Source organism: Lutjanus erythropterus, chromosome 17 (assembly GCF_056507025.1).
Source record: "Lutjanus erythropterus isolate fLutEry1 chromosome 17, fLutEry1.hap2, whole genome shotgun sequence".
NCBI classification, from domain to species: domain Eukaryota; kingdom Metazoa; phylum Chordata; class Actinopteri; order Lutjaniformes; family Lutjanidae; genus Lutjanus; species Lutjanus erythropterus.
In genome coordinates, this window is record NC_139333.1 from 22,727,276 (window position 1) to 22,754,000 (window position 26,725).

General features: G+C 39.4%; 2 protein-coding genes across 4 annotated transcripts in view; one reads left to right on the forward strand and one right to left on the reverse strand.

Annotated features, from left to right (window-relative positions):
* Positions 1–5,530: 5,530 nt before the first annotated feature.
* On the reverse strand, positions 5,531–17,516 carry LOC146312217 (suppressor of cytokine signaling 3-like). 3 transcript variants are annotated; one of them, XM_084740241.1, is made up of 3 exons: positions 17,393–17,516; positions 11,550–11,895; positions 5,531–10,212 (listed from the first exon to the last, which is right to left on the reverse strand). In XM_084740241.1, exons 2-3 carry the CDS (start codon positions 11,676–11,678, stop codon positions 9,655–9,657), a joined length of 687 nt encoding a protein of 228 aa, XP_084596367.1. In that variant the 5' UTR covers positions 11,679–11,895; positions 17,393–17,516; the 3' UTR covers positions 5,531–9,654. The 3 variants fall into 3 exon arrangements, with proteins under 3 accessions (XP_084596367.1, XP_084596366.1, XP_084596368.1); XM_084740240.1 differs by lacking the exon at positions 17,393–17,516 and adding an exon at positions 15,433–15,656; XM_084740242.1 differs by lacking the exon at positions 17,393–17,516 and adding an exon at positions 13,214–13,662.
* Positions 17,517–19,300: 1,784 nt separating this feature from the next.
* Positions 19,301–26,725, forward strand: part of pgs1 (phosphatidylglycerophosphate synthase 1) — a 37,022-nt gene continuing 29,597 nt past the window's right edge. Inside the window, exons 1-2 of the mRNA XM_084741402.1 lie at positions 19,301–19,458; positions 25,579–25,789. Coding sequence (XP_084597528.1) covers positions 19,343–19,458; positions 25,579–25,789 — 327 coding nt within the window. The 5' untranslated portion in view covers positions 19,301–19,342. The remainder of the gene's footprint in view (positions 19,459–25,578; positions 25,790–26,725) is intronic.

The window sequence follows — 26,725 nt, forward strand, 5'->3', positions numbered from 1 at the left end:
AAAAAACAAAGCGACCGTGTCTACTACAACCTGTTTTTTACCTCTCAGGTCATTCAAAGTAGTTTTCTTTGTTCTTCAGCCAGTAACAGCGCGGCCGCACCCATCCGTTATCCCTCCAGGTGTTACGGGAAAACCATTTCAGTGATGATTTAAGTGAAAATAAAGTTAGTCACAATGAGTTTCAAAAACTGTAGGGGGGATGGTGGTGCAGTCAGCTTAGAAAAATATTGTGGTTTGACTGTGTGTGTGTGTCACAATGAGCTGGTCAGTGAGTCTTTGCAGGCTTGTGCACGCACACAAATACATACATACTCATGCACACGTTTTTTTGAGCGCATTTGACTATCTGTATGCTTCCCATATGGTTTTTATTGATCCGTGTCCCTGTTATACCCCTCCTGCTCCCTCTCGTTCTCTCTGTCTCTCTCTGTGCGCTGATGGTGAAGGAATGATGGAATGCTGGAGGGTAAATCTCTGGTTTCCTGGAAGCTGGTCTGGCTTTATCAGAAGCGGCTGTGACAATACTCGAGCTGATGGGCCAACCAAACGTCGTTCCTATAAGCGCCGATCAGCCAACAAAAAGCCTTCCTGGAAGAAATAATCAGCAAACCGGAGGCCCTTCCTGGAAGACCACTGTGGATTGCTCGTTGCAGGGCATATTCCTAACCCTTTAATATTCTTTCCACCTACTACACTTCACTGCGTTGACATTGGCATGAGCTCAAAAATGAAACGCATGAAAAAGAAACTGTTAATAACAGTTAGGCTGGGTTGCAACAACAAGGACTCATTTTGAAACCCGATTAAATCATGGTTTGAAGTCTGTTGCAACATACTTTTAAACTAAAATGATGAAAGATGAAATTTAAACTTCTCTTTAAACCTTGATTTAGTTTCTACTCTAAACCTAGATTAAATTTAATTTTGTTGCATCAAAACTTAAAATTCCAAAAAATGTGATCCAGTGTTATCTTTAAACTGACACTTGAGGAGGTTTAACTTTTCAAATAGTTGCCTTTTTGAGAAAAGTAGAAAAGTAATCAAGTTGCTGCATTAGCTCAGAGATTAATGAGTTGAAATTACAGCTTCATTGCTGAGTTTTGTTAACTTTTTAGCAAACAACAGCCAGTAGACAATGCAATTTTTGTTTAGCTAATGTTAGGGAGCAAACATTGCAACTTCTTGTTCACTTTTTAGGTGATATTAGCTTGCAAACAATGTAATGTTTAATGTGTAACTTTTTTAGCTTACCTCATCTAGACCACAGTTTTCTAAACCTTTTATTTAATGTTACCCGCAAACAGTTTTGTAAACTTTTTAGCTAATATTACCTAGCAAACATTGTAACATTATCTTCACTTTTCAGCTAACATTAGCGAGCAAGCAATACAAAATTTTGTTAATGTTAGCTAGTAGACAATGTAATTTTTGTTTTGTTTTTTGCTAACATTATAAAACAAATTATGCAATTTCTTGCTCACTTTTTAGCTAATATTAGCTGGAAAACAATGTAAAATTTTTGTTCAATTTTTAGGTTGCCTTATCCAGCAGACAATGTAATGTTTAAAAAAAACAAAAAAAAAACAAACAAAAAAACTTTGTATCTCATGTTAGCTGCAAACAATATAACAATTTGTTCATGTTTTTGCTAACAATAGTTAGCAGTGTAACGCTTTGTTAACCTTTTAGCTAAAGTTATCTCACAAACAATTTAAAAAAAAAAATAATTTGTTTACCTTTTTACCCAACTTAGCAAGCCAAAATTGTGATGTCTGCTAACTTTTTAGCTAATATTAGTGAGCAGACAGTGTAATGTTTTGTTAACTTTTTAGCTGACGTTAGCAAGCCAACAATGCAGTGTTTATTTAAGGAATACAGAGTGGGAAAAGTTTACCCTGCTCTTTTATACTTAATGTAACTGTAGGTCTAAACATCACTTGAAAGTTTAAATCAATAAACTATGATTTACTAGACACTGATTTGTTTTAATTGTGCATCATGCTTCATTTAAAATCTGGATTTGCTCATTTTAACTCTACTTTTGCTAAACTCTGATTAGAACAATTTAGGTCTTTGTTAGTCGTCTTAGATTTTAATCAGACAGGAAGAATGTTATCATTAAAACAGCTCACTTTTAAAACATTCTCACTGTTGCTCAACTTGTTTCCTTGTCTTGCACCGAAACAGAACATTGAAGCTATGAAGAAGCAATGCCCAAACTTTGGTGTGAATGTTTTGATACTTGGGGGGGAAAAAACCAACAACTCCAAACCGAGCTCAGTTGTTTGAGAGCCGGGTGTTGTGCTTGGCCTGGGACTCTGTTGACAACTGTTGAGTTGGACACAGCAAGTCATTACCCGAAAAAATGAATCATGGTGGAAAGACTTTCTGTGAGTGTGTGAGATTCACGAGAGCAGCGAAGGATACAGGCAAAATATTCCAGGCCCACTAACCAGGCAACTATGGGAAACATAAAATGAGTCATAGTGAGCTGAGCTGGCTTATTTAGACAATGTGTGCATGTGTTTGTGTGTAAAACTGGATTATTCTGGTTGGATTTTGGGAAGAAGGCTCACTCATTTCTGTTTGTCTCCTGAACTACGTCAGTTTTGTCTATAATTGCCCATTGCTCAGTCTTCCTCTCATAAACAAATAATGTCACCCACCTACATTCACACACACACACACACAGAGTACAAAGGGCAACTTTCGACACACATTTTTTCCTGTAAGTGTCATAGAGAAATAAAGAACCATGGCACAGAGTTTTTGAATCATTGTAATTACCTGTACTGAAGTAAGCTGTAAAAACAGTTGTTAAACATTGTCCTCACCTGTCACCTCTACAGAGATGACTGGCTTGTTTCCAGATGTGTGTGTGTGTGTGCGTGCGCGTGGGACCAGGTAATTGTTTTACAAGTCACAAATAAGTCTCATGTGTTTGCACAAGTCCAAAGTCATGTCACAAGTCATAAATTTTGAGTTTTGACTCCTAAACAAGTCCGAATTTAAAGCTTTCAAAGATAAATTTATAAATGGACAAATTGTAAAAAGCTCTCCAGAAAAAAATATAAATTGTGAATTAATCATTTTTAAAATTATGATGGTCCAAAATTAATGTTTCGTTTGTTTGTTTGTGTGACATTTGGCTCTCACTTTTAACAAGGCTTGTGAGGCAATAGAATCACGTTAGCAGCAAGTGGTTTCCTGTGTGGTCGTTGCTACGGCGCTGTTGCCAGTCAGTGTGGAAAAAGTTGTACCAACAAAAGGAGGAGCAAGACCAGGGTGAACATTGGTTCAGTTTTCGCTCGTTGGAGATTCAAGGAAAATGCATGCTGAGGTGGCTACTTTTTTTCTTGACTAGTAAGCTTAAGCTATGGTTTGCTAGCTAGCTTATGTAAATGAGAAAGTAATGTAATGTTATTCTCCTTAATGCCTAACATGTAATGCTTCCTAATGATAACACAGCTGTTAGCTAACTGGCTTGCTAATGTTTTAACGTTGGTTGTTTAGCTGCTATTAATAGTAATGTCTCTGATTAGCCTGGAAGTGACTTTGTTCCTTGAATTTCCAACCTTATTGATTTACTTAACTGTTATGCTAAAGTTAGCTAAGCATTTGCTTGCTAATTTTTGCAGCTTAAGTTGTCGAACAAAGTTGGAACTTGTCGCAACATGTTGACAGAATTCTTTTCATTAACTAGCCTAAATCTTATTTGTCACGCTCCATTTGGTATGTATGTGTTACCTTTCAGAAAATGTACAGAAATGTGGACAAAACACTCCGTTCGAAACTAACTGGTTAGCTAACATTTTAAAATTAGTTTTTAAATCGTAAACTGTTTAGCCACTACTGATAATGTTTCTGTTTGTTAACATTAGCGAAGCATTAGCTTGCCAATTTTTGCAGCTTCAACTTTTAAACAAAGTTGGAAGTTGCTGCGTCTCCGTCTGTAATTTTCAACCCACGTTTTGGATCGTGCAATTTATTTTTTGTTGTTTTTGTGCAAACCAAATGAACTTTGGTATCATATTTTCCAACCGGAGCTCAGTAACTTAGCTTTAGTTCTCCACTGTTCCCTCCTGAAACATGATTGGATGATGTTGGACTGGTTGAAACAAAGTCAGTCTGGGGAATCAAGTGTTGACTTGCTGAGAATGACTAATGTTAACATTTTTAAATAACATTCTTAATCTTTGGGTTTCGGGGGAAGGTATCAAGTATTTTCAAGTCAATAGGCTCAAGTACAAGTTAAGTCATGAGTCACTGATGTTAAAATGTTTCAGTTTGTTGAGTCTAAAATCATCGTTTCTGACTTGAGTTCACACCTCTCATAGTTTTGTAGTGTAACGCATGATTTATGTTTTCTTATATAAGTGACAAAACTGTCAAGAATTAAGTTTCACGTCACATTTATGGTTGTTTTTAAGCCTGAACTCGATGCTCTTTCTGCAGTATTTTGCTTTTTTTTCTTTTGTTCTCTCCAGGTGGAGTCCCCCATCTCTCTCTCTCCCTCTCAAACACACACTGGCTCACACAAAGACACCTCACTCGCTCTTTCTCATACACACACTATCACCAGTCAAGCCGTAAAAAGTCAACTCAATTAAAGTGCCTCATTTCCTGGAAGCCGGCCTCAGACAGAACAGTAGGTATGCAGGGAATGGGAACTGTGAGTGAGTGTGTGTGTGTGTGAGCGAGCGAGTGAGCGAGTGTGTGTGTGAGAGGAATATATGAAGAAACGCACCTTCTGCGTAATTTTACCAACAGCAACCTTTGCGCATGCACACACACACACACTCTGCATTGGCTGCACGCTAAAACCACAGACCGTCATAAATCTTCTCCACGTGGACTCTTTCACCTATTTGACCTCACACACACACACTCACACACACACACACACACACACACACACACACACGCTCTCTCTCTCTCTAGAGGACACCATCCTCACTCAGCCCCTCAGGCAGGATGTATAAAACCCTGCTGAATTCCTTTCCAGTTAGGTCCAGCCCAAAGTGAGCTTTCTACACAGTAACTGCTGTGTCAAAGTGTGTGTGAGCGAGTGTGTGTGCGTGTGTGTGATGGTGTTAACATAACTGAGTGCTTCTGGGAATCCCTTTGTTTTTGTGTGTTGTGTGTACATCTGCAGGGCACATCTGACAAAAACTGTGCCCACGCCCCTTCCTATATGTTCCGCGATGCCTGTGGAATTTACCCACAATGCTCCGGCAGAGGAAACAAGAAGTGATGATTGCAGTAATTTTAACCCTGTGATGAATGTGCATCGTCCGGCCTGGTCCGGCTCTTTAAAAAGCCTGCCGACTGTATAAACACTGCTTTGTTTGAATAGGAAATCCCATTTGTCAGTTAATAATCTGGTTGTGAGGCCAGGCATTGCTGGAATACAGACGGCCTTACAATATGTTACGGTAAGTTAGAGTTTATCCAGTCAATATTGACTCAGTGAAGTAACACTGACAGCAAAAAAAACAGGACACAGTGAATAACACACAGGGCAAATGCATTGACTTTTGTAAAAATAGTGCTCTTTAATATAAATTATTGAAATATTTTAGAAATATAAATATGTGCAACGTTCCTTTTCATTTATTTTTTGTAATGCTTTGTCATTTTCAGATATTACAGCTTGTATTTTTGCCAGACTAGTGGCCAGCCTTTTTGCGAGAGTCTTTATAAAAGACAAATGATTCACATATAATACACGTGTGGTCCACTGGTGCAACACATGTAAAAAAAAAAAATTGGTGTTGTTGATGTGAGAAAATAAGACTGAGATTTGACAAAAAAAATTGTTATAACTATGGTAGATTTCAGTGCTCTTTGTCTCAAGTGGCCACATGAGATCACGACATGTTCAGGCAGGTTTCCACAGGTCCTCAAAGGGTCTTAAATCCAATAATCTGAATTTTAGGCCTTAAAATCCATCAATGAGTTTTTGGCATGCCTTAAAAAATAATTGGATTATTAAGTTAATATTATTTTTATAAAGTTGCATTAACTTAAGTCTTTCAAATCTGACAAAAACTTGTATTAATCATGCTCTAACAACTACAAAACTAAATCAACATTTGAGGGATATTGTACAGTGAGCTGGTTATTATTGTGTTTACCAACGCAAAGTGGAGGGGTTTTGAATCACCCTGAAGGCGTTTATTTTGCAATAATGACCTGCACACTGTACATTATCCCCTTTTACTACATGGTCATCAACAAAACAAAATCAATAATGTTAGGTTTACAATGATTTTATGGATTTAAAAGGGATTTTATTGCTCCTCCAGAGCCTATGATTAGAGCTGCGTCCATAGCAACCACCTGTTCTTCATAGCAAATAACACACCTGTAATTGCTGCTGCAGTTGACCAATTGGAATTAAGTATTTAACAAAGCAAAGGTAATAAGAAAACCAATACGCACTAAAGGCTCGTTTATGGTTCCTTTACATATGAAAATAGATGTGTCTCAAACGATGTAACTCTCACTGCCCACATATTGGCACGGGTGTTAAGCATTACATCCACTAGAGGGCGCTGCTCAGTCAAAAGTTATCCAAAAGACATAGAAAGAGAGTCACAACATGGCGACACTGGAGCAAGTTGTAATAATGAACCCCTTTAGAAAGAGGCAGTGTTGTAGAATTCGTGGTCTGTCCGACATGTGAACAGAGAATTTTTTTCACTGACTGACGACAAACGTCATTCCCAAGACTTCTTGCTCGTGTCCTGTGTTAGCGCGTCACTTGAGCTGTTGGCTAAACTGCTACACTGAACATGAAATGAACGGACAGACAGCTCTGTCCGTATCCGCGTGGACATCTAAAGTTTAAGGGCCGTCCACATCAAAGACTTTAACTATAGCGATAAAAGATATAGCTCTAAAATTGTTCTAATTCAAGTGGATGGAGCTGCGGTCCAGACTCCATCCTCTTGAGTCTGATTGATTTTAGAAATATTTTTTTTTTGGTTACAGTCTTTGGTGTGAACATTCCTTTAGCATAAATGTGCCTTAACCACTAAAGGCTCATTTACACCCCCTTTAAATACGAAAATAGCCCAAATACTTCCATGCCTCCTTTACGTTGGCATGGATGTATTTCTCGAGAGAGGCAAAAGCGAGGACAGCGTCACTAACTGACGACGAACATCATTTCTAGTACTTAAGGATCTTTAAAACTTATTGTCCAGTGTGTCCTGTGGTCATGTCTCGCTTTAACTATTGACTACTCTGCCCCCACGACTACGGGAGGTACGTCCATATCTGTAAGCTTTCAGAAAAATAAGAAGTGAACACAGAATACGGTGATGTAAGACCCTGTGTACATGTTTTATGTACGAAAATAGATGTGTCCGTGTCAAACCATGTGTTCGTCACTGCCCTATACATGCGTTCTTTACGTTCGCATGTAAAGAGGCAAAAGCAGAGGCAGCACAGTAGATGGAGGTGGTCTGTGGGACATTAAATACATCGCAACATGTGGACGGAGAAATTTTCAGAACTAATAACTATGAACATAATTTCCAATACTTTCTTATTTTTAAAACCAGAATCCCACAACTGGTACTGATACATTTTGTCCATATCTGAAAGCTTTCAGAAAACAAATATGGACAAAATGAGATGATGCTGTCTGTATTTAAACTGTTTATCAGAGCACACCCAGCTAGCTTCATGCTCCACCTTTAAGTGTGGAAAAGGCAAGATGTCTACATGATTTGGACTGACAGATTTAACTAAGAGATTATTTAAAAGATATGAATTAATACGGGATTGATTATCATGCTTTTTTTCCAGTACGGACGTGAAATAGATCTTTACATCTTAAAAAGTGTTTAAAATTTAACTTGCTGAAACCTGCAGAAACCCAGTCGAGATGTGAAAAGGCTACCACTCCAATATGGATCACAGGTAATAATAAGTATGAGCACTGGTCAAACAAAAACAATTTTGATCAAATCCGAGTCTTGTACTTTGTTTTACAAAAGGCTTTTTTCTTTTTTAAGAATCACTTTAAGGAAGTCTTGTGTTCCCTTGACATTCAGACAGACAAATTCCGGCTTCAGAGGTAACAATGGATGGTTGGCGAGGCGAGAAACCTTTCTAACGTTACAGGGATTAAACCGTCCACATTAACAGTTCATCTCCTCCTTTATCTCCTTCATGAATACCAGGAGGGAGAGAGCAGGCACTCAAACACAAAAAGAAATAAGTTTGAGATGATAATGTAAAGAAGAAATCACTGTGAGAGGATCTAAAAGACAGAATGAGACTTCCTCGCAAACCTGGCTTTATATTTACAGGAGCTGTGTCCTGTGGAGCTCAATCATTTCCTCTAAGTCTGGGACATCAATCACGTCAATGTTTTTGTTTAGCTCTATACCAGTATGTCTCCTCCCCCTTCTCCCCTCAACCTAGCCCACCCCCTCCCTCCTTCCCTCCCTCCCCCCCTCCCCAGTTCTCTGTCCTCTTCAGTTTCCTTTTCCTAATCCCATTTCCCGCTCTTCTCTTTCTCCTTCGTTCAATCCTCCTTCACCTCACACCCTCCCCCTCCCCGAAGCTCTCCTAACATCATCGTGGTCGTCATTCCCCAAGGAGCTTCACAGTGTCGCTGACATTTTTCCAGCCAGTCTGGATAAAAATAAGTTCTGCTGTTTTTTTTGGTCCTGTGCCAAGGCTTTTGTCTCCGTAACAAGCTTTTGTCTCGGCAACAGAAGCCTGTTTTCTGTCACTTCTGTCAAAGCGCACATGCAACTCCGAAACAAAAAGGGGGAGGGGAGGGGGTAATGGAGGAGAACGGAGAAACAAACAGGAGAAGGAGAAGATGCTTTGTAATGCTTTTTTTTCCTCTTTTGTTCCCACGCTAACAAAGCCTACATGTGGGTCTGTACCTGTGTGTGTGTGTGTATGCGTGCAGAGCAAGTATGCATGACCACCCCACTCCCCTCTATGAGGCAACATTTGCGGGAAGCAGCAATGGAAATGTGTGCGCCACCACAACACACAAACACACACACACACACACACACACACACACACAGACTAAGACAAACAAATAGTGTAGGTTCTCTGCATCGGGCCTCTCACTTGGACTTTTTTTCTGTGACTCCTCCTTCATTCGCCCCCTCTAAGCCTTTCAGTTCTTTGCCTTCTTTCTTTCTGTCCAGTGATCCACGGTGTTGTAAATGTCAGGCTGCCGAAGGAGAGACTTTCTTTTTTAAGCACATTAAACCCACAGGAATCACTGACGGTGTATTGATCGTGTCGTCGCTGTCATCGTTAATATCTACCAATCAGGTTAATCTTCTACGAGGCTCTGCTCTGCGTCTGAGTCAGTCATAGGAAACATTGAACTTTGACCTCTGGCTTCAGCTGCCACTCACACTTAGTGGTCAGTTTTTGCAAGGCAGGACGGACGAGGTAATCGTTGGTTACCTAAAAACACACTCCTCATCCCGGGCCCCAGGTCGGCGGGGCGGGAGGTAGGTGGTGTCCGTCAGTGTTGAAACAGAGCTGGGAAAAACTGACCTCACGTTGGCGTCTAAGGCTAACTCTGGTCAGTATCTGAGAACTGGTCTGTCCCGTCCTCCAGGCACCTGGTCCATGTGGTGGAACCGTTTCAGTTCCTGTCAGTCATATCGGAGCGTCGTACTCCTCCAAGAAGTCTCTGAGTGTGTGCGGGAGCTGCTCGGCCCGCTCTGACCCTCCCAGGCCTCGGTTGTTCAGGGTCCTCCTGCACATGTGCTGCAGGGACGACAGAGACGTCAGGAGGGGCCGCCGCAATTCCAAGGGAATCCTCTCTCCACCGGTGTGGATCAGATACACGTTGCGTCCCTTCATTTCTGCCTCCCCTGAATTGCCCCCACACGCCCCGTCTCTGCTCCGTCCAGCATCCGGCCCTTTGCCCATATAGTGCGCTATGAGTTTCAGCACGCAGTCAAACTGCGGCAGCTCCTGGGTGTTCTGGGGGTCTGGCTGTAAGTAGAAGCCGCCTCCCTCGCTGTGGATGCGCAGGTTCTTGGTTCCTCGAACCGTCTGGACAGAGAGGGTGAAGAAGTGGTGGTGGTCCGAAGAGTCGCGGATCAGGAAGGTGCCGGGCGGCTCAGAGCGCAGCATGGAGCTGGCCTCCCGGCCCCCCACAGCCCCCCAGTAAAACCCACTCTCCTGCAGCTTACGCAATGCACGCATCACCTGAAATAGCAAAAAAAAAACAAAAAAACAAAAAACATTACATCAGATTATTGTGTATAATCAATGTTAAGATTTCAGTAATATACTTTACAGATGAAACTGTATGAACGCGTCACATCACAGTTATAGTGACCAAAATTATCACATCGGGATCTCACATTAAAACAATAACAAAAGACGCAGCTTGGTGACATTGTAAAGTAGCGTGGGATCATGGGAGTTGTTATTTTCACTTTTAAACAAGCACCGTAGCTGATGATAAACTATCTGACATGATTCGGGCAGAAATCATTTTCATGGATGAGGTAATATTTAAGTTTTATTCACGTTGCATTCCGTCATGTGTGCCGACTTCCTTCCTTGCTCTCTGACGTATCCCGTTTTTTCCTGGATGTTATAGCAACGAGCAAATAGCTAAAGGGAACCTAAGATGGGCCAGGAAAAAAACTCAACGGGAGTTACCTTTAATAAATTATGGATTTCTCTGTATTTGAACGTTGTTTGCATGGCTACAACAAAAACACGGCTCAACAAAAAGTATGTATACACACAGAAATCATTTAACTTTTTGAAGTTTTACATGGAAATCCTCTCAACTATTTGAAATGACATCAGGTCCTTTGTGATGTCAGTGTTTTCATTAACAAAAAACAAACCTGTGGTGCGCCTGCATCAGGCAGACTTTGGTCGACACTGGACAGTAGTTACAGAAAGTTGTTCAAAGTGTAGTAATCACAGTTATCATGAAATGTGTAACAGTGATGTTAACCATCAGGAGTTTTATTGCATTTTATTGCTGCTTTATCGTGAAGCAGATAATCGTTTCTTCCCTAAGTAGGGATGTCACAATTCTCAAAATCCACAATTTCATTTGATTTTTGATTTCAAGGTCCAGATTTGATTAGATTTTTCAATTTAAACTATTTTAGTATGCGACTGACTATAAATTCTTGATTTGTTAAGGTCAACAGATCAATGGTTTTATGCCCTGACACGTTTTCAAATTCTTCTTTGATTTTACTTCAGCTATTATTTAGCATTTATTCCATATGACATTGATATTTTGACAAAATGCCTCTATCGATATAAGTCTGATAAGTTCAGAAATGACATAATTTCACTGTAATGTAGCCTTTAAAATAAGGAAAAGTCAACCCTTATGTCATATCACAATACAATGATATCCAATATAAGATAGAGATAATATGTAGTCACATTTCATATTGATATTTTGCCCAGTCCTATTTTGGTACAGTCTTCTGATTTAATATTGAAATTCTGACACCCCTATATCTACTAAACTCTTTTTTTCCCCTACAGTCTCAGGTGTGACTGACCTGCTGGTAGTGTGCATGCGAGCTGAAGGGCTTGTAGTGATGAGGGGTAAAGTTCGACCCCTGACCCCTGCCCTCTGGAGGGGTCACGCTGCTCATGGCGAGGGGGTTGCGTCCGCTGAAGGTTACCATGGCGCCATGGCCCCCTGCCTCTGCCCGCTGGTCGAGAGGCAGGGGGCCCAGGACAGGAGCGTCGAGGTGGACAGGGGGGAAGGAGTTTGGGCCAGAGGGAGAGGAAAGAGAGGGGGAAAGGGGTGAGGGTGGAGGGGTCACACACCGGGTCCAGGGCCCCGGGGCAGAGGAGTCTGATGCATCCAGAGAGGGGCTGGGAGAGAGCACCTAAACACAGCTGGAGAGAAGGACGGATGGAGCACAGATTAGCAGAGGCAATGGACTCAAGATACATGACTTGATTTGACTTGGCATTTATGATTACGACTTGACTTAGACTTTGCTGTGTTGATTTTGGAGGCCCCTGTGGACAAAAGTGGTAGTGTTCCCACTGCCGTATCCCCAAAATAAAGCAGAAAAATTTAATTAACTTAAGAAAAATCTCCTCCTGTTTCTTTTGAATTGGCTAGCCTACTACTCTCTGGGGCTTTTCACACTGCACTTAGCCCCAGGATAAGAGAGCTTTCACACTGGCACAATCCAAAGTAGGCTAACTCCAACTGGCCCTGCTCCAGAGCAGAGTTAGCCCAGAGTTTGTGGAGTTATCGCCTGAAAATTGACTAAACTCAGGGCTAAAAGCTGCTGGTGTGAAATGGGACTAAAGGATCAAATGAGTAGTCATAGAACATTTGTGTTCACATTAGTTAATGTAACAGCGGACATATAATTAGCAGCAGTACAGTGTGAATCGTATAGCCTAACCCTGGGTTAACAATGTGAGTGTGAGTTAGGCGTAACACTCTTAAATAGTGTGAAAAGTCTTACTGTAACTTTGTCTGGGAAAATGTAAGCTCAAGCTTGTTTCATCTACTTTCACAGAGAATCCAACCCAGAGACAGGCATTAAGAATAACTATACAGAAACAGCTTCACGCGGATGGTCTCATTAATTTAAGTAGGTCATACAGAAGCATCAGTATTAAATTGAGTTTCATACCCAGGTAAAACTTCTTTGTAGTAGCTCTGAGTTTTTTTTTTTTTTAAAACACGATCGAGTGATTTCTGGTGCAATGCATACAGAGGCCAACACACAAGGATGCTGTCATGGAGAGGACTAGTCCAAAGATCATAAAATTTTGATTCAATTATTATGCCGATGACGGTAGTAAGAAAAGAACAGTGGAACAGCCACCACAACATCCAGCTTCATCCGTCACCACAAAACCCACAAAGAAAGGTATGTGAATGTGTTTTTTTAGATAGCTCATTGGCTTGTTTTGTTCATAAGGAGAAGTAACCAGCAGTCGTAAGTTGCAATTATGAATCGTAATCTTTTTGCAAGTCTCGCTATGGTAATAATCAATAGTTGTTCGTTTTGGAGGCTTGTTATTGATGCCACAAAGTGTAAAATATTAGTAAGATATTTAAGGTGTAAGCAGGCAGCAAAAACTTTTGTTAATGTTCAAAAGAAACTTCAACTTTTCACGACGACTGTCTTTAAACTGATTTAAAGGGACAGTTCACCCTCAAACCAAAAATTCACATGTTTCCTCTTACCTGTAGCGGTATTTATCCGTCTAGATTGTTCTGGTGAGAACTGTCAAGTTTTGGAGACATCGGTGGTAGAGATGTCTGCTAGAGGCTTACGCGGGAGTGGATTTTTACTCCAGTCCCGTCCCAATCCCGTGACAGAGTAAAAAAGAAAAAAAAAAGTCTTGTTCCATCCCAATCCCGGAAAAATGAGTCCCGTCCCATCCTGTTCCCATCAATCCATAATGAAAACATGACATTACTCACGTTTTGACCTATTGTTATTATTATTCCCGCTCCCATCCACTCCCGTTGAGTTTTTTTCCTGGCCCATCTTAGTCCCATGATGAAAAGGGAAATTGGCCTCCATCCCGCAATAATCCGGTGTCCCATGGGATTCACGACAAAATGTCAGCCTCTAATGCCTGCCTTCTCGCTAATGTAATGGAACTAAATGGAACGTAGATTTTTAAAAAAAAACATGTTACACAGTTACTCAAGACTTTCTTTATAAAAGACAGAAAGTAATTCTGGTAGACTCTAGTCCTAAATTAAACTGCTCACCGCAATTATCATCTTATTATTGTGTTAATTATCATGATTTCTGGAAAGAGGCGTTGCTGCTGAGTATTTCGAATGTGTTTTTTGGTGCCTTGAGCAACACAAGCTGAGTGCCATCTAGTTCCATTATATTACAGAGGCCAATATCTCCAAAACTCTGCAACTCACATCAAAGCAATCAAGATGGATGAACAGTACTACAGGAAAGAGAAAAAATATGTGTTTTTGATTTGGAGGTGAACTGTCCCTTTAATCGTGGAACCTGGGGTAAATCATCAGAATTTCGTATGATGTGACTGGACTTGCTTGCTTTAGAGCAGGGACTGAACCTGCTTGATTCATTTGGGACTTGCTTGAGACTTGAATGTTATAACTTGTGTGAATTGCTGCTACCTCTGCAGATTAAGCATCTATATATATAGTGATGCACACATGCAGAAGCAGGCTACAAACACTGAGGCAACAAACTTAGTCATTCATAAACAGGGACATAAATAAATGACCACTTTGCCACACTGGTGCTCTCGGTTTACCCCCATAAAATGCAGTTATGGCGACTGTGACAAATGCATAAGGCGAGACTGAGCAGCGAGCAGGCAGCAGGTTATATTTAGTTTAAATGAATCCTCGCGTACTCGCTGCTGCACCGTGCAGCCAGACGGCAACTGGATCCTGATTGCTTTCAATTGTCTTCGATCGGGCGTACCGCAACAAGGGATTTCAGAAACGGGGTCACTGTGAAAGAGTCCGGCCGGCGCGCTTTTCTCCCCCTCGCTTTCACTAAATAACTCCGTATTCCCTGCTCGGCTAGTGATACAGACACACAGAGGCCCCATTCTCCGGTTTCACTGTGACTAAGAAGGTGTCCGTCTGGTCTGGTTATCTCTGATCCCCTGCAGGCTTGGAGAATTAAAGCGAGAATCAGTGCGATACGTCCGAGCTGTCCCTAAACGCACCAAGGAGATAGTAGATTGTTGAGTCTCATTCTCAGGACGTCCAATACAGACGTTTTGAGTAGGTAAAGCGTCCCGAACACAGCAAAAAAAATAAGAAAATAAGCAAATACTTGCAACAGATACAGCCACCACACGCACTTCTAGTGGGTCGTCCGTGGGAATTTAAAGGGATTATTTTCATATAAGTCTATACTTTTTTGCTTTAGGAAGATGCTGCATTTTATGCCTTTAAAGTCGGCTTCACCGGACGGGTGAAGCAGGAGAGGCGCCATAACGGTTCAGAACCAATACTGGGGGTCGAATCCAGAATGGAACCCTTGATTCGCCAAACCCTCGCGAGATTTGTACGCGTTGTTTCTTCACTGTACAGACTGTACAAATTATTTTTTTTAACACTGTGGTTAATATTTCGATGGGTTCAAGGACAAACAACACTTGGTTGCGGTTTGAGAAAGATAATAATTTGGTTTGAAATGATCGCTATCGCGAGATTTTTCGCAAGTCTGGGGTTACCTTCTAGCCAGTGAGCCGCTGTAGAAGTCGGTCCAAAAAACAACCCAAAAATTACACTTGCATCCCGCTCGGCAGCACTGCACCAAGAGCCCAAGCATTAATAACAACTGCTGTCCTTTGATCTGCACTAAAACCCACGTCTTTTCTGTCATTTCGTCTACTTTAATGATGTCTAACGAACCGCTTTGGACGTCTTTTCTGTCTTTATTAACTTACCTTGCGGATATGTTCAGCCCAGCACCGCAGCCGCTCGTCGCCAAAGCAAAAGCTATGCAAACTACCCGAGAGTAGTGCTAGATGAATTATTAACTCAGGCATTAAAATCCAAAGAAAGTATCCAGAAAGTGTGTGTGTGTGTGTGTGTGTTTCTTTCCTGAGCGGAGGAATGTGGTGCCGGAGAGATCCCGTCCGTGTGTGGAAGGTTACTGGAGGTTGTTTCCAGTGAGTAAAGCCGATGTTCGTAAGGCTCCGCCCCCTCCGCTCAGAGCCCCCTTACTGGAAACACACGCGCGCTCGCTCACACGCACGCACGTAAAGAACAGACGCACGGGCTCGCGCTCTCTCTTGGCAGATCGCCAATAAATAATCATTGTGACCTTTGGCGGGCTGTTTCCTGGTACTGGTGGGTTCCCTTCTTGACAAGGTGAAACAGTTAAAAGCTACACATGTTGCACGATACGAAATTATAATCTGTTACGTTATTATCATATTAATAATTTAGTCTTTATGGACAGATACTTTTTTTCTCCATGCATTTCTTTTCTATATTTATATACTGCTATCATATACTGTAGAATAAGGCATCTATTGTTTACGTATTTTTATTTGTATACATTTTTGTCACATTATTTCTGGAAGCACTTTACAATAATACTATCCTTATAAATTATTTATAACCTGAATGCTTTATAATTAGGTTATTAATTAGGTTTTAAACACTTCAAGAAGCAGTAGTGTACAATTATTAACAAGTTATGACACATACATCCATGTGTGCTCACTATTTGACAAGATCCGGTTACTGCTTACAGGGGCTCAACCGGTGCTGGAAATCTGGGGCACATGCCAATACAAATAAAGATTAAAAATAATAATAAGGAAGTAAAAAGCAATTCAGATGTTGAGATATCGGCTGTTATTCTTGGCACAGAATATAATATACAGGATATAGAATATATACAGATGTAATAGAGGAAGGATATTTTACAGTTAATCAATAACTTCTGTCAGTCTTTTAAATAATTATAAATGACTATGAATTAAAACACACACACACACACACACACACACACAAATAGGGCATGTGTGCATATTAAACCAGAATTAAGATAAAGGATCAAATATACCTAAAATTCTGCCTATAAAGATAACAAATAAAAACATCTGCATTGCAGTCTATAGCATTTTGGACAACATATATGCCGATATAGAATGATACAGCTGTGATAGGCCAATATTAGGCAACTAATATTGTTCATTAATTCATTCATCCCATTAATACATCTATACAGTCTATAGCAAAAAAAATATTATATGCTACTATAGTCACATCTGGACCCATTATTTTTACACACAAATATTCCAGGTTAAAATTTCTAATAATCTCAATGATCTGATCCTTTATTGAAGTAAAACTAGCAGTACCATAATGTACAAGTTACTAATAAAATTCCTGCATTCAAAATTATATGTAAGTAGTCCTAATACAAGTAAAATGCACATTTGTGTCACAAGTTAAAGGTGCATTTGGCTTCATGAGTGTTATATTAATATATAACCAGCACTTGCATGTTTTTGCTGGTCAAAGTGTTACTATAGTAATTTTAGATGCTTTATATTCTGTGGTGTTACATCATGTTTTCTAAGTTGATCATGTTTTTTTTTATATATATATCAAATACATATTGTGGAGTAAAAAGTACAATAGTTCCCTCTGAAGTGCAGCGGAGTAAAAGCATAAAGTACAATAAAATAGTGCACAAGTACTTCAAAATTGTACTTAAGCACACAGTATGTTGCTAACCACTGCAATAATGTACTGTATATAGCTTTTGAATACCATATTCTTTAATTAGTTATTTCATTTAAATAGTTAATCAGTTTCCTGTTGTCTCTCTTGTGCTGCTGTAACAGTTAATTACTCCCACTGAGGAGTAATAAATAAATTAAGCCTTACCTTAAGAGATCAGGCTTCACAAGTATAGCTCTTTGATTTTCTTCCCCCTTTCTTCACAACCTGACAGATGCATAATATTTTACCTACTACAACTGGCTAATGTTTAAAGATAATGTCCCTCAGGCCCTCGTGTTGTGCCAGGAAGCATCTGACTTACTGTAAGTGCTCTTGAGCAACAACCAGCTCTGCTGCACTGCCGCTAAGCCTGACCTTAAATACTCCTTTACCAGAAAAAGTCATGCATTAAAAATCTTACATAACTGAAAGCATGTGTGTATTATTGGAAAAATGCACCAGAAGTATCAAAAGTAAAAGTATTATGAAGAACGGGCTCTGGCAGTATCATATTATCATATACTGCATTGTTTTATTAGTAAGCGCATGTGTGAGCAGCTTTTTAAAGTTATATTGGACAAACTTTGATGAAGTACTTATAATTGCCTGGTTGAATCATTATTAAGTACTTCATATAATGTTTAATATTCAATACAATGCATTTTATTTGCCCATTTTAAAACGGAGAGTAACTTTAGCTGTCACAGACAGTATTACAGTAACTCTGTTGCAGTAAAACTACAATATTCATCTTTGAGGTGAAGTTGAGTGAAAGTATTAAGGAGCAGCAAAAGGAAATACTCAAGTAAAGTACAAGTACCTCAGACTTTTACTTTCTACTCATTACCTTTCATCACTAGCAATGATTGAAAAAAGTATCAAAGAGAAAGAGAGAGGAAAAAAATAGTAACTCTTATTTTCTGCAAATTATAAATAACAATTGTAACTATAATAGGAGCATAAGACTATAATAACACCATTAATACCAGTAATTAATGCTCATCCCACGCTTCTATTATTACCATCCTTTGAGTATTGTCCTTACTGCATAATAGCGAGCATCACCTGGGTGTAGCAGGTTTAAGTCCTCATGTGCTCAGGAGGACTGAGAGTGTGAAGTCACCTGATGGCTGGATCACACACCTGAATACACTACAAGCTCTGTGCTGCTTGACTGAAAAAAAAAAAAAAAGATAGCTGCGGTGAGAGCTGAGGTCACACCTACAACAGGTATTATAGAGGACCTGAGAGTATTATCAGAAATGCATGTAGAAGGTACATATACATCAGTCAGGGCTGGTGTTCACTCTGTGTGCCTCTGAAGAGCTGTGTACTAATTTATTTATTTATTTATTTTATCTATTTATTCCTTATCTATTTCCATTTGTTTTAAATGTTTTTATTCTAAATAGAATGTCTTTTAAAAAATGTATTTCTTTCTTTTATTTACTTTTTTAACTCACACCTTCCAAAAGTATTATGGAGGGCAAAGATCAAACAAGTGTTATTATGAATGTATTTCATTGGTGCTCACTCTTCTATGCTGTGTGCCTCTGGTGAGTTGTGCACCATTTTCCAGGTTAACTTAAGGTTTTCACTTTTTTGTTTATTATTTAGTTATTTTTATTTGGTTTTTCTAAACTTTTTTAAAAGTTTGTTTTACATGTATAATGGGCTGAGGTCACAGCAGGTGCAGCAGCTTAGAGGTTTTTATTTGTTTTAATTTATTTGAATTTTTTACGTTTACTTTTCAACTGTTTTTTGAAACATTTCTTGAAATATTTTTTATAAAAATTTAACATAACGGTAAATGTCACTAATAAGACCACAAAACCTCAAAACTGAAGTTGCAGGGTAGTTTGCCGGATGACCACTAGAGGTCATTTACAGGCATTTAAAAACTAAAATCTAAAAGATCTTAAACAAATATAGACAACAAGTAATATGCTAATTTTATGATTCATCTTTTAATTTGTTGCTGAGTGTATAATCAGTTCGTTTCTCAGTGCGGTCCAAGCTATCACTTTCTATCACAGACTACACTAACAGTACAGAGTGTGTCTGTGACTCAGGGTTGTGTCAATAAAGTTTATTCAAAGCCTCTGTGCTGCAGCAATGGCGGCTCCCATGTCCTGGAGGAGGCTGGTGTACTCCGTGTACACACCGGCCATCACCGGGGTTTTTACCCGAATATCCGACCGACTCTTCCGTGCACGGGACAGAAGAGGAGGGTAAGAGACACGGTCCAACCACGGAGACACACACACGACGATAAAACCGCGTTTTTTCCTGTCGCAGTCCGGTCTTCACCCTCTCCTCCATCATGAAGCAAGAGTTAAAGATGCCAGGCTAATGTTGTTACTGCTAATGAGACGTTTGACCTAATCTTGGTCTTGTTTTGATGAAATCTACGAGAAGCCAGCTCACGACGTTTTAACGCGTTATTTTTTGGGGAAACTGACATGGTTACAGTAGAGGTTAAAGTAAGTTATCATGAGTTTTAGCACCTCTTGTGGCTTTCAGCCTAGCAAACAGTAGCTAACCTTCAGGGAAAGAAGAGGTTTTCATTACTGAAGGTCTGTACATGGTGTTCTTCTTGACGTTTGTTATGCAACTGTCACTTTAACCATGTCTGAAACCTGAAACCTGTCAGACACTCTCTGTTAACTGCCGTCTCGTCATAAGCTTCATAAGTTTGCAACTTTTCCATCCAGTCAATAGTCAGTCACACAGGTGATGTAACGAATAAACACACCTGGGGGCAAATCAGAGGTACCGCTGGGGCCCTGTTCACATTAGCAGGTGGTTTGACTACTGAGTCTAAAACACCTGTTGTCCTCCATGGTTACAGTTAACAGTTTGATTTTTCATAGCAGAAGCATCTAGCACCTAATAATTTTAAAGGGTTAGTTCAGATATTTTTTTTTTTTTTAAAAAAGTGGATTGTATGAGGTAGTCTCAATTGTCAATGCATTACCCATAGATAAGTCCTCTACATTTAGAATATTTTCACCATTTTCACCATTTCAACCATTCACTTTCACAACCATTGTTATATAAGTCAAATATCATTTTCCTGAAAGCCAGCAGATTCCGTTGGCAAAAACATTGATTTTTATCTTGCAGAACATAGAGAGTTTCTTGTCTTGTGCTGCCTCGATCAGTTAGTTTTGTTTGTATTATTGTGTGAATTCAGTGAATCCAACCTAATCTTTTACACCACCAGAAACAAAATTAATAGAGACAGCGGTAGACCAGCAACTTCTGTGTTCAGTAAGATTAAATTTCTGTTGGAGAGAGTGAGATTTGACTAATGGTATTTTCCCCTCAGGAAAAGCTGCCCGATGGCAAGATAAAGCCCTGAAATTATTCTAAATATAGCAGTGAGCCACAACGATTAATCAGTTAACTGATTAGTTGATAATTATTAAATTAATCACCAACCGTTTTGATAAACAATTAATTGGTTTGAGTAATTTGTTTTTAAAGGTAGAGTCAGTAGAATTTATCTTAGCCGTTCATAAACACATCAAGATGTCAAGATGTTTTGGGTTGGTGAAAAGTCCCGAGCACAGCAAAAAAATGAGGAAAAAATAATGAAATACATGTTGGAGATTATACCACCATGTATTGTAGGTAATACAGTGACCGTGGATGTGTACCTCATGTAACCCACTAATAATCTGAACTATTCCTTTGATGATGGTGTTGTTCCATTCAAGTGCCTCAGTGAACCGTTAAGAGTGTGACAACAAGCATTACAACAGGACTCTGAGACTAAAGCAGCGAAGATTTAAGCCAATGTTAATTTTATTATTTACACCAGTGCTTTTTTTACTGTAACATGCCCCTAAAGGGTCGCCTAAGAATTAAAGATACAGTTTTAATCACCAGAGTAAAATATGATAATTATAAGATAACGCTGAAGGGTTGACTGCAGGCTTTTTGTTGGAGTTATTGTGAGGTGCAGTTCCTGGATCAAGACTCTGTTTACGAAAAGGAAACAGTATAGGAATCTTGTCTGAAACAATAATCTCTTATCTTCATGTCTGTCTTATCTCATCTTTCTCATACTGTAAGTGTCTTGACTCATCCTCCAGCGTTAAAACCTGCTTTCTTCATGAGTCAAAAATAGTACAAGGGAAAGCTAGGACACGTGGGATATGATATTAGCATCACTGTTATGATCAAGACTTTGTCAAATCACTAATATCGTAGTATGGTTCAGTATATGGCCGAAAGTATGCATTTCTTCCTCCACTCATTTTCAGTGGCAGACAGGTCGGGACTGCAGACTGTTCAGTCTAGTATCTGAATTCTTTTACTAAAAAGTCACGCTGTTGTAACACGTGCAGAATGTGTCTCACTGAAATAAGCAGAGACATCTCTGAAAAAAGACGGACGGGTGGAAGCACATGTTGCTCCAAAACCTGTATGTGCCTTTCAGCATTAATGTTACCCATTATGCATTTGGCACCCCTGTTCCTCCACATCCATGATTTCTGAAAACAATCTGTCGTGGACTCATCAGACCACAGCACAGTGTCCATCTCAGATGAGCTCTGGCCCAGAGAATTATTCTGCATTTCTGGATGTTGTTGATAATATGGATAATATGACCCTCAGTGCCACCTGAGTGCTCAAAGCTCACAGGCATTTAATGTTGATTTCTGGCCTTGCCCCTTACGCATAAAGAGTTATTTGTATTCTCTGAATCTGTTAATGATAACATGGATTGTAGACAGTGAAATCCCTAAATAGAAACATTCTTAAACTGTTGGACTATTTGCCCACGCAGTTTTTCACAAAGTAGTGAACCTCACTGCATCCTTTCTTGTGAATGACCGAGCCTTTTGAAGATACCTCTTTATTACCCAGTCATGATCCTGTCACCTGTTATCAGTTGTTATCAATGTTCTAAACAGGTGTTTTTTTTTTTTAGCATTACATAAGTTTCCCAACTTTCTGTTGCCCTTCTCACAACTTATTTGAAACATGTTGCAGGCGTCAAATTCAGAATGAGTGTATATTTACAAAAAACAATAAAATTAATAGCTTGATCATTAAATATCTTGTCTTTGTGCTGTATTCAATTGAATACAATTCATAAATTATTTGCAAATCATTACATTCTGTTTTTATGTGTGTTTTACACAACTTTTTTTGTAATTGGGATTTTATAAAAGAAGATAAAGACCAGCTTTTCCAGTTTGCTTAGAGAATCTGGAACTGTTGTGAAGAATGAGGATATAACTCTATTAAGGATGCAGTAAGATCAAACAAATTCCCGGTTGGGGAAATTTGAAAGACAGACGGAGTATTTTTTTTCCTGTCACATGCTTTATATCAAGAGGGATGTGGTGCAGACACATACCAGAGTAAACAACTTCTCTATTCATTGCAGCTACTAGCTTGAACTTTGCATTATTAAATTAGCCTCTAACCTCATTAAATATAAGATGGTTAAATTCAACAATTCACTGTTCTTTGCAGTGCGCAACCTTTCTGAAATAATCTTTATTTAAATGAAAACTACAAAGACCATTTTACAATATGAAGAGCTCCTTCCCTCTATCTTGATCTTTCCTGGGAATGACCATGTCTGCTTTTTCTTAAAGCTTTAGGAGATAGTTCACTTTATATTGGTCACTTAATGATAAGTTGGAACAGTGGGTCTCATCATTTCTAAGAATATTTCTTATCTCCGGTCACACTTCCTATAAATCTTAACCAGTTCCAGAAAATTGTAAAGCCTTTTAGGTCAGCTGAGAGGTCACATTATATAAGTGTGTTATGGAGATGGCCATGCTAATTTAGATAAGGTTTGTAATTTGCACCGCTGTAAAAGACAAGAGGTAATTCAGGATAATCTCTGCAGACACAAGGAGGTTCTCTTTCATGCTACAGTTGTTTTTATTGTATTACTCTTTGAGGATAATCTCTGTTTACGATAGAGGGAAATCCCCTCTGTGTGTTTGCTGCAGAACCTCTAGCTCAGCACAGTGGCTTTGGAAAGGCGCCTCAAGCTGTGTTTTCTGTTTTTAATGTGACTTTTGTTTCCTCCAACTTGTTGTAGATGGGTTTTTGCGGCTCACGTCCAAACCAAAACGTAAAACCAAGTGAATGTGTGTGCGTGCGTGTGTGTGTTCTGTAATGAATATAAAGGAATTCTTAGAATGAGTTCTGACGATCAGCCTGCGAGGGTCACAGTCATGTCTGAGGTCAGCGCTCCACCCTGTCCTTATTTAATGTGGCTGCGTTGTCAGACCAGATTGTGAGATTGTGTGGCAGAGACCAAAGGGGGCTGTGGTGTTGGGGTGAATTTAAGGACACTGACAAAGACACACACTGTTAAATCTTCCCGTGGGCTTTTTAAGATTAAATGCAGCAGTGAATAAATTAGTTGATCAACAGAAAATTATTCTTTTCAGTCATTAGTTAAGCTCTTAAATGCGTAACATTTGTAGTGAACTGAATATCTTAAATGGAAAATTGATTGAAATGAGCTTTCAGTTTAGTTTCAGTGAAACAAATGTTCTTTTGAGCTTTGCAAATCAAAAAAACAAACTTGATAGTCTAACAATGGCATTACCATCAGTGCAAAATAAAAATCAAGTTGTGCCATATCTGTTTGTGGATTTTGAGGACGGTGACACCCATAATTCTGATGTTTTATTGGCAAAACGATTCATAGATGATAAAAATGATCTGTACTCCAGTTTGATTTAGAGATGCATGCCATTAAGCGACCTTGCAGTTAAACGTTGCTACCATCACTAGTCGGAATCATAAAGTCTAGTTGGTTAATCTAATAATTAACATTTTATTGATGTAAAACAGCAGTTACGTTAAGATGTTGTGCAGCCACCGGCAGGCAGCAGCTCCTCCTCCCCATGCAGATGTTGGATGTAAACCAACAACATGGAAAGTGGGAAAAAGAGAGAAAATGAGAATAGGGTTGTATGTACTGGTGCATGTTTTGTATGATAATATGAAATGTTTGAAACGCACAGAGCCACACATCTCAGCGCCGTTTCAGGGCTCAACAAGACGGACTGTCCGATTGCTTGGGACAAGTAAAATGCCATGTCATGCTAGTAAATGCATGACCAGGCAAGTAGTAAAAAAGACTTAGATTATTAAACTATTTTGATAACAGTTTAATTCTTAAAGTAAATTTTCATGCAAAATGGCAGAAAATTTTCTTTTTTTTTCAGCCTCTCTGATATGGAGATTTCCTGCTTTTATTGTTTATGATCATATAAAACAAACATTATTTGCTATTTTCTGTCATTTTATAGACTTTGCATTGAATTTTGAATGTTTTCTGAGTGTTTGCTTACTTTTAGACTAATCTAAATAAATTACATTTAATTGACAAACAAATTAGTTGTAAGGAACATCCCAGGTTTGAATGCAGTTAAAAATATCAACCAATCTTCATCAGGTGACTGCAGAGCTTCCCCATCATGTTGAGTGTTATGCGATATGTGGTATTGTGGGGCGTTCCAATGCTGTTGGGAAGCTCTGACGTCTGAAATTTGAGAGTCTGTTGGCAGCACAAAAATAGGATCCCTAAGAAACACTTATTAACGTTTTCCTGTGAAAAGTGGCGTAACGGAAACGGGAAGCATTCATAAGAAGCATTCATAAACATGTGTCTCATTTGTTACTGTAGAGGCCTGACACTTCTCATGAGTGAAAATCTGTAAGTCAACCCACACTTTCAGCTGGGTTTCCATGCAGACATTCAAAGGGATGAAATAAACACAGAAATAGTGAAAACATCTGTTTGGGAGGGAACAAATCTGTTTGATCAAATACATTGTTTATAAGAGAATAATTGGCGTGAAGCGCTTTATGTGCATTAATCACTTTTTATTGACAAAGTGTGAACAGATTACAACATATCTTGAGACCCACCCTGACTTCTCAGGTGTCAACACCAGCCTATGCACTGTTCTCTATGTACAGGATTCTGCTTTTCTTTGTCATTTATGACTGTAAATGAAGAGTCTTTGGGTTTCAGGCTGTTGATTGGAGATAAAGGAAATAATCAGCAGATTAAATGGTAATAAAAATAATAGTTGTAGTTATGATGTTTATGTGCACACTAGAGTGTCTCGTCTCTCTTTAGCTCCCCTACAACACTTCCCTCATGTAATGTGATGCCGGTCATCACGTTTAATCTCGTCGATGTGAAGTCACTGTTTTGGCTGCTGCTCACTTGCACCTGTGGAGCACGAGAACGAGACTGAAAATGTTATGAACTGCAGATACACTGTGAATTTCTTAAAAACTGATGCTAAATTTTCATCCGAACCAACACAGAATCGCCCTGTTTCCTCCAGGTCCTCGGTGCTGCTGCTCGCTCCCCTCCTGGCTGAAGCCGACCCGGCCCCCCGACGCGTCTCCAGGCCCACCGGGTCGGCCGGAGCTCAGGGCACAGACGGCCTCTGCACCCACTTCAGATGGATGGCAGAGCACGTACCCGCCTTCAGGGTGCCGGGCACCCACATCCACATTCTCACCTCACCTGACCAGTTCTACCAGGCCATGAAGGTCGGTGCCACTGTGGAAATAAATCTTCAGCTGCACCAAAACGATTGAAGTCAAAAACAAAACAAGGATTAATGTAGACTTTTCACTGGTCCCATCTTACTATATTATGACAGATAACAAATGAAGCAGAGAAAGTGCTTGACGTAGTTTAAGAAGAATTTTCCCTGCAGAGTTTCATTGTTTACTCTGCAACACCTGAGTTGGCAGAGTCTCACACTGCCGTTGACAGGAGTTAATTGTTCAGCTCTAAACTGACTTATCTTCTCTACATATCTACGTTACAACCAGTCTTTTCTCAGTACAGTGTACCATCTACTGGAAAACTTAAAGGGGACTTAATATGCTTTTCCTTACTCTCTCTCATATATATGTTACAATGTTGGATGTTCATATTAAACAAAAGTGTCAGATAATGAGGTAAATTTCTCTACAAGTAATCTCTGCTCTAAACGCTCAGATTTCAGACTGCTCAGTTTCAACAGTTTTTTTCTGCTTTTGGTGACTTGATGTTGACACATAGGGATTTCTTTATATGGTCATCTGCTCTCTATGTCTCAGAAAGGGCTTTTTCAGTTAAAAAGGAGTTTCATATATTCTTACTTTCCCTCCGATGTCCTGCAGCTGCTCAACTCGCATAGATTTACAGAGTTTTGATGGACAGTAGGGCAGAATAATTAATTGAAATTTGATTGAAATGGCAATATGTTCTACTGCAATTTTCATTTTCATTCATATCATTGGAGGTGCAACATTTTTTATAGACCAAATATGTGTCAAAATACCATTTTTAAATTGAATATAGTTGTGTTGCAGACACATTCTGACCTACACATCATATTCTACAGACTTAAGAGAGCATCTTTGTTTTGTAAGGATCTCATTCAGCCCTAATTGACAGGTGTCTTTACTTGTTGCTACTGCTAGTTTGTGCTGCAG

What these genes read in the sequence shown, in the direction of transcription:
- LOC146312217 (XM_084740241.1), bottom strand. Translation starts at nt 11,678, where the DNA reads ATGGTAACCTTCAGCGGACGCAACCCCCTCGCCATGAGCAGCGTGACC. An exon ending in CGCATGCACACTACCAGCAG is followed by an intron (nt 10,213 to 11,549) that starts GTCAGTCACACC and finishes TTGCTATTTCAG; the next exon opens with GTGATGCGTGCATTGCGTAA.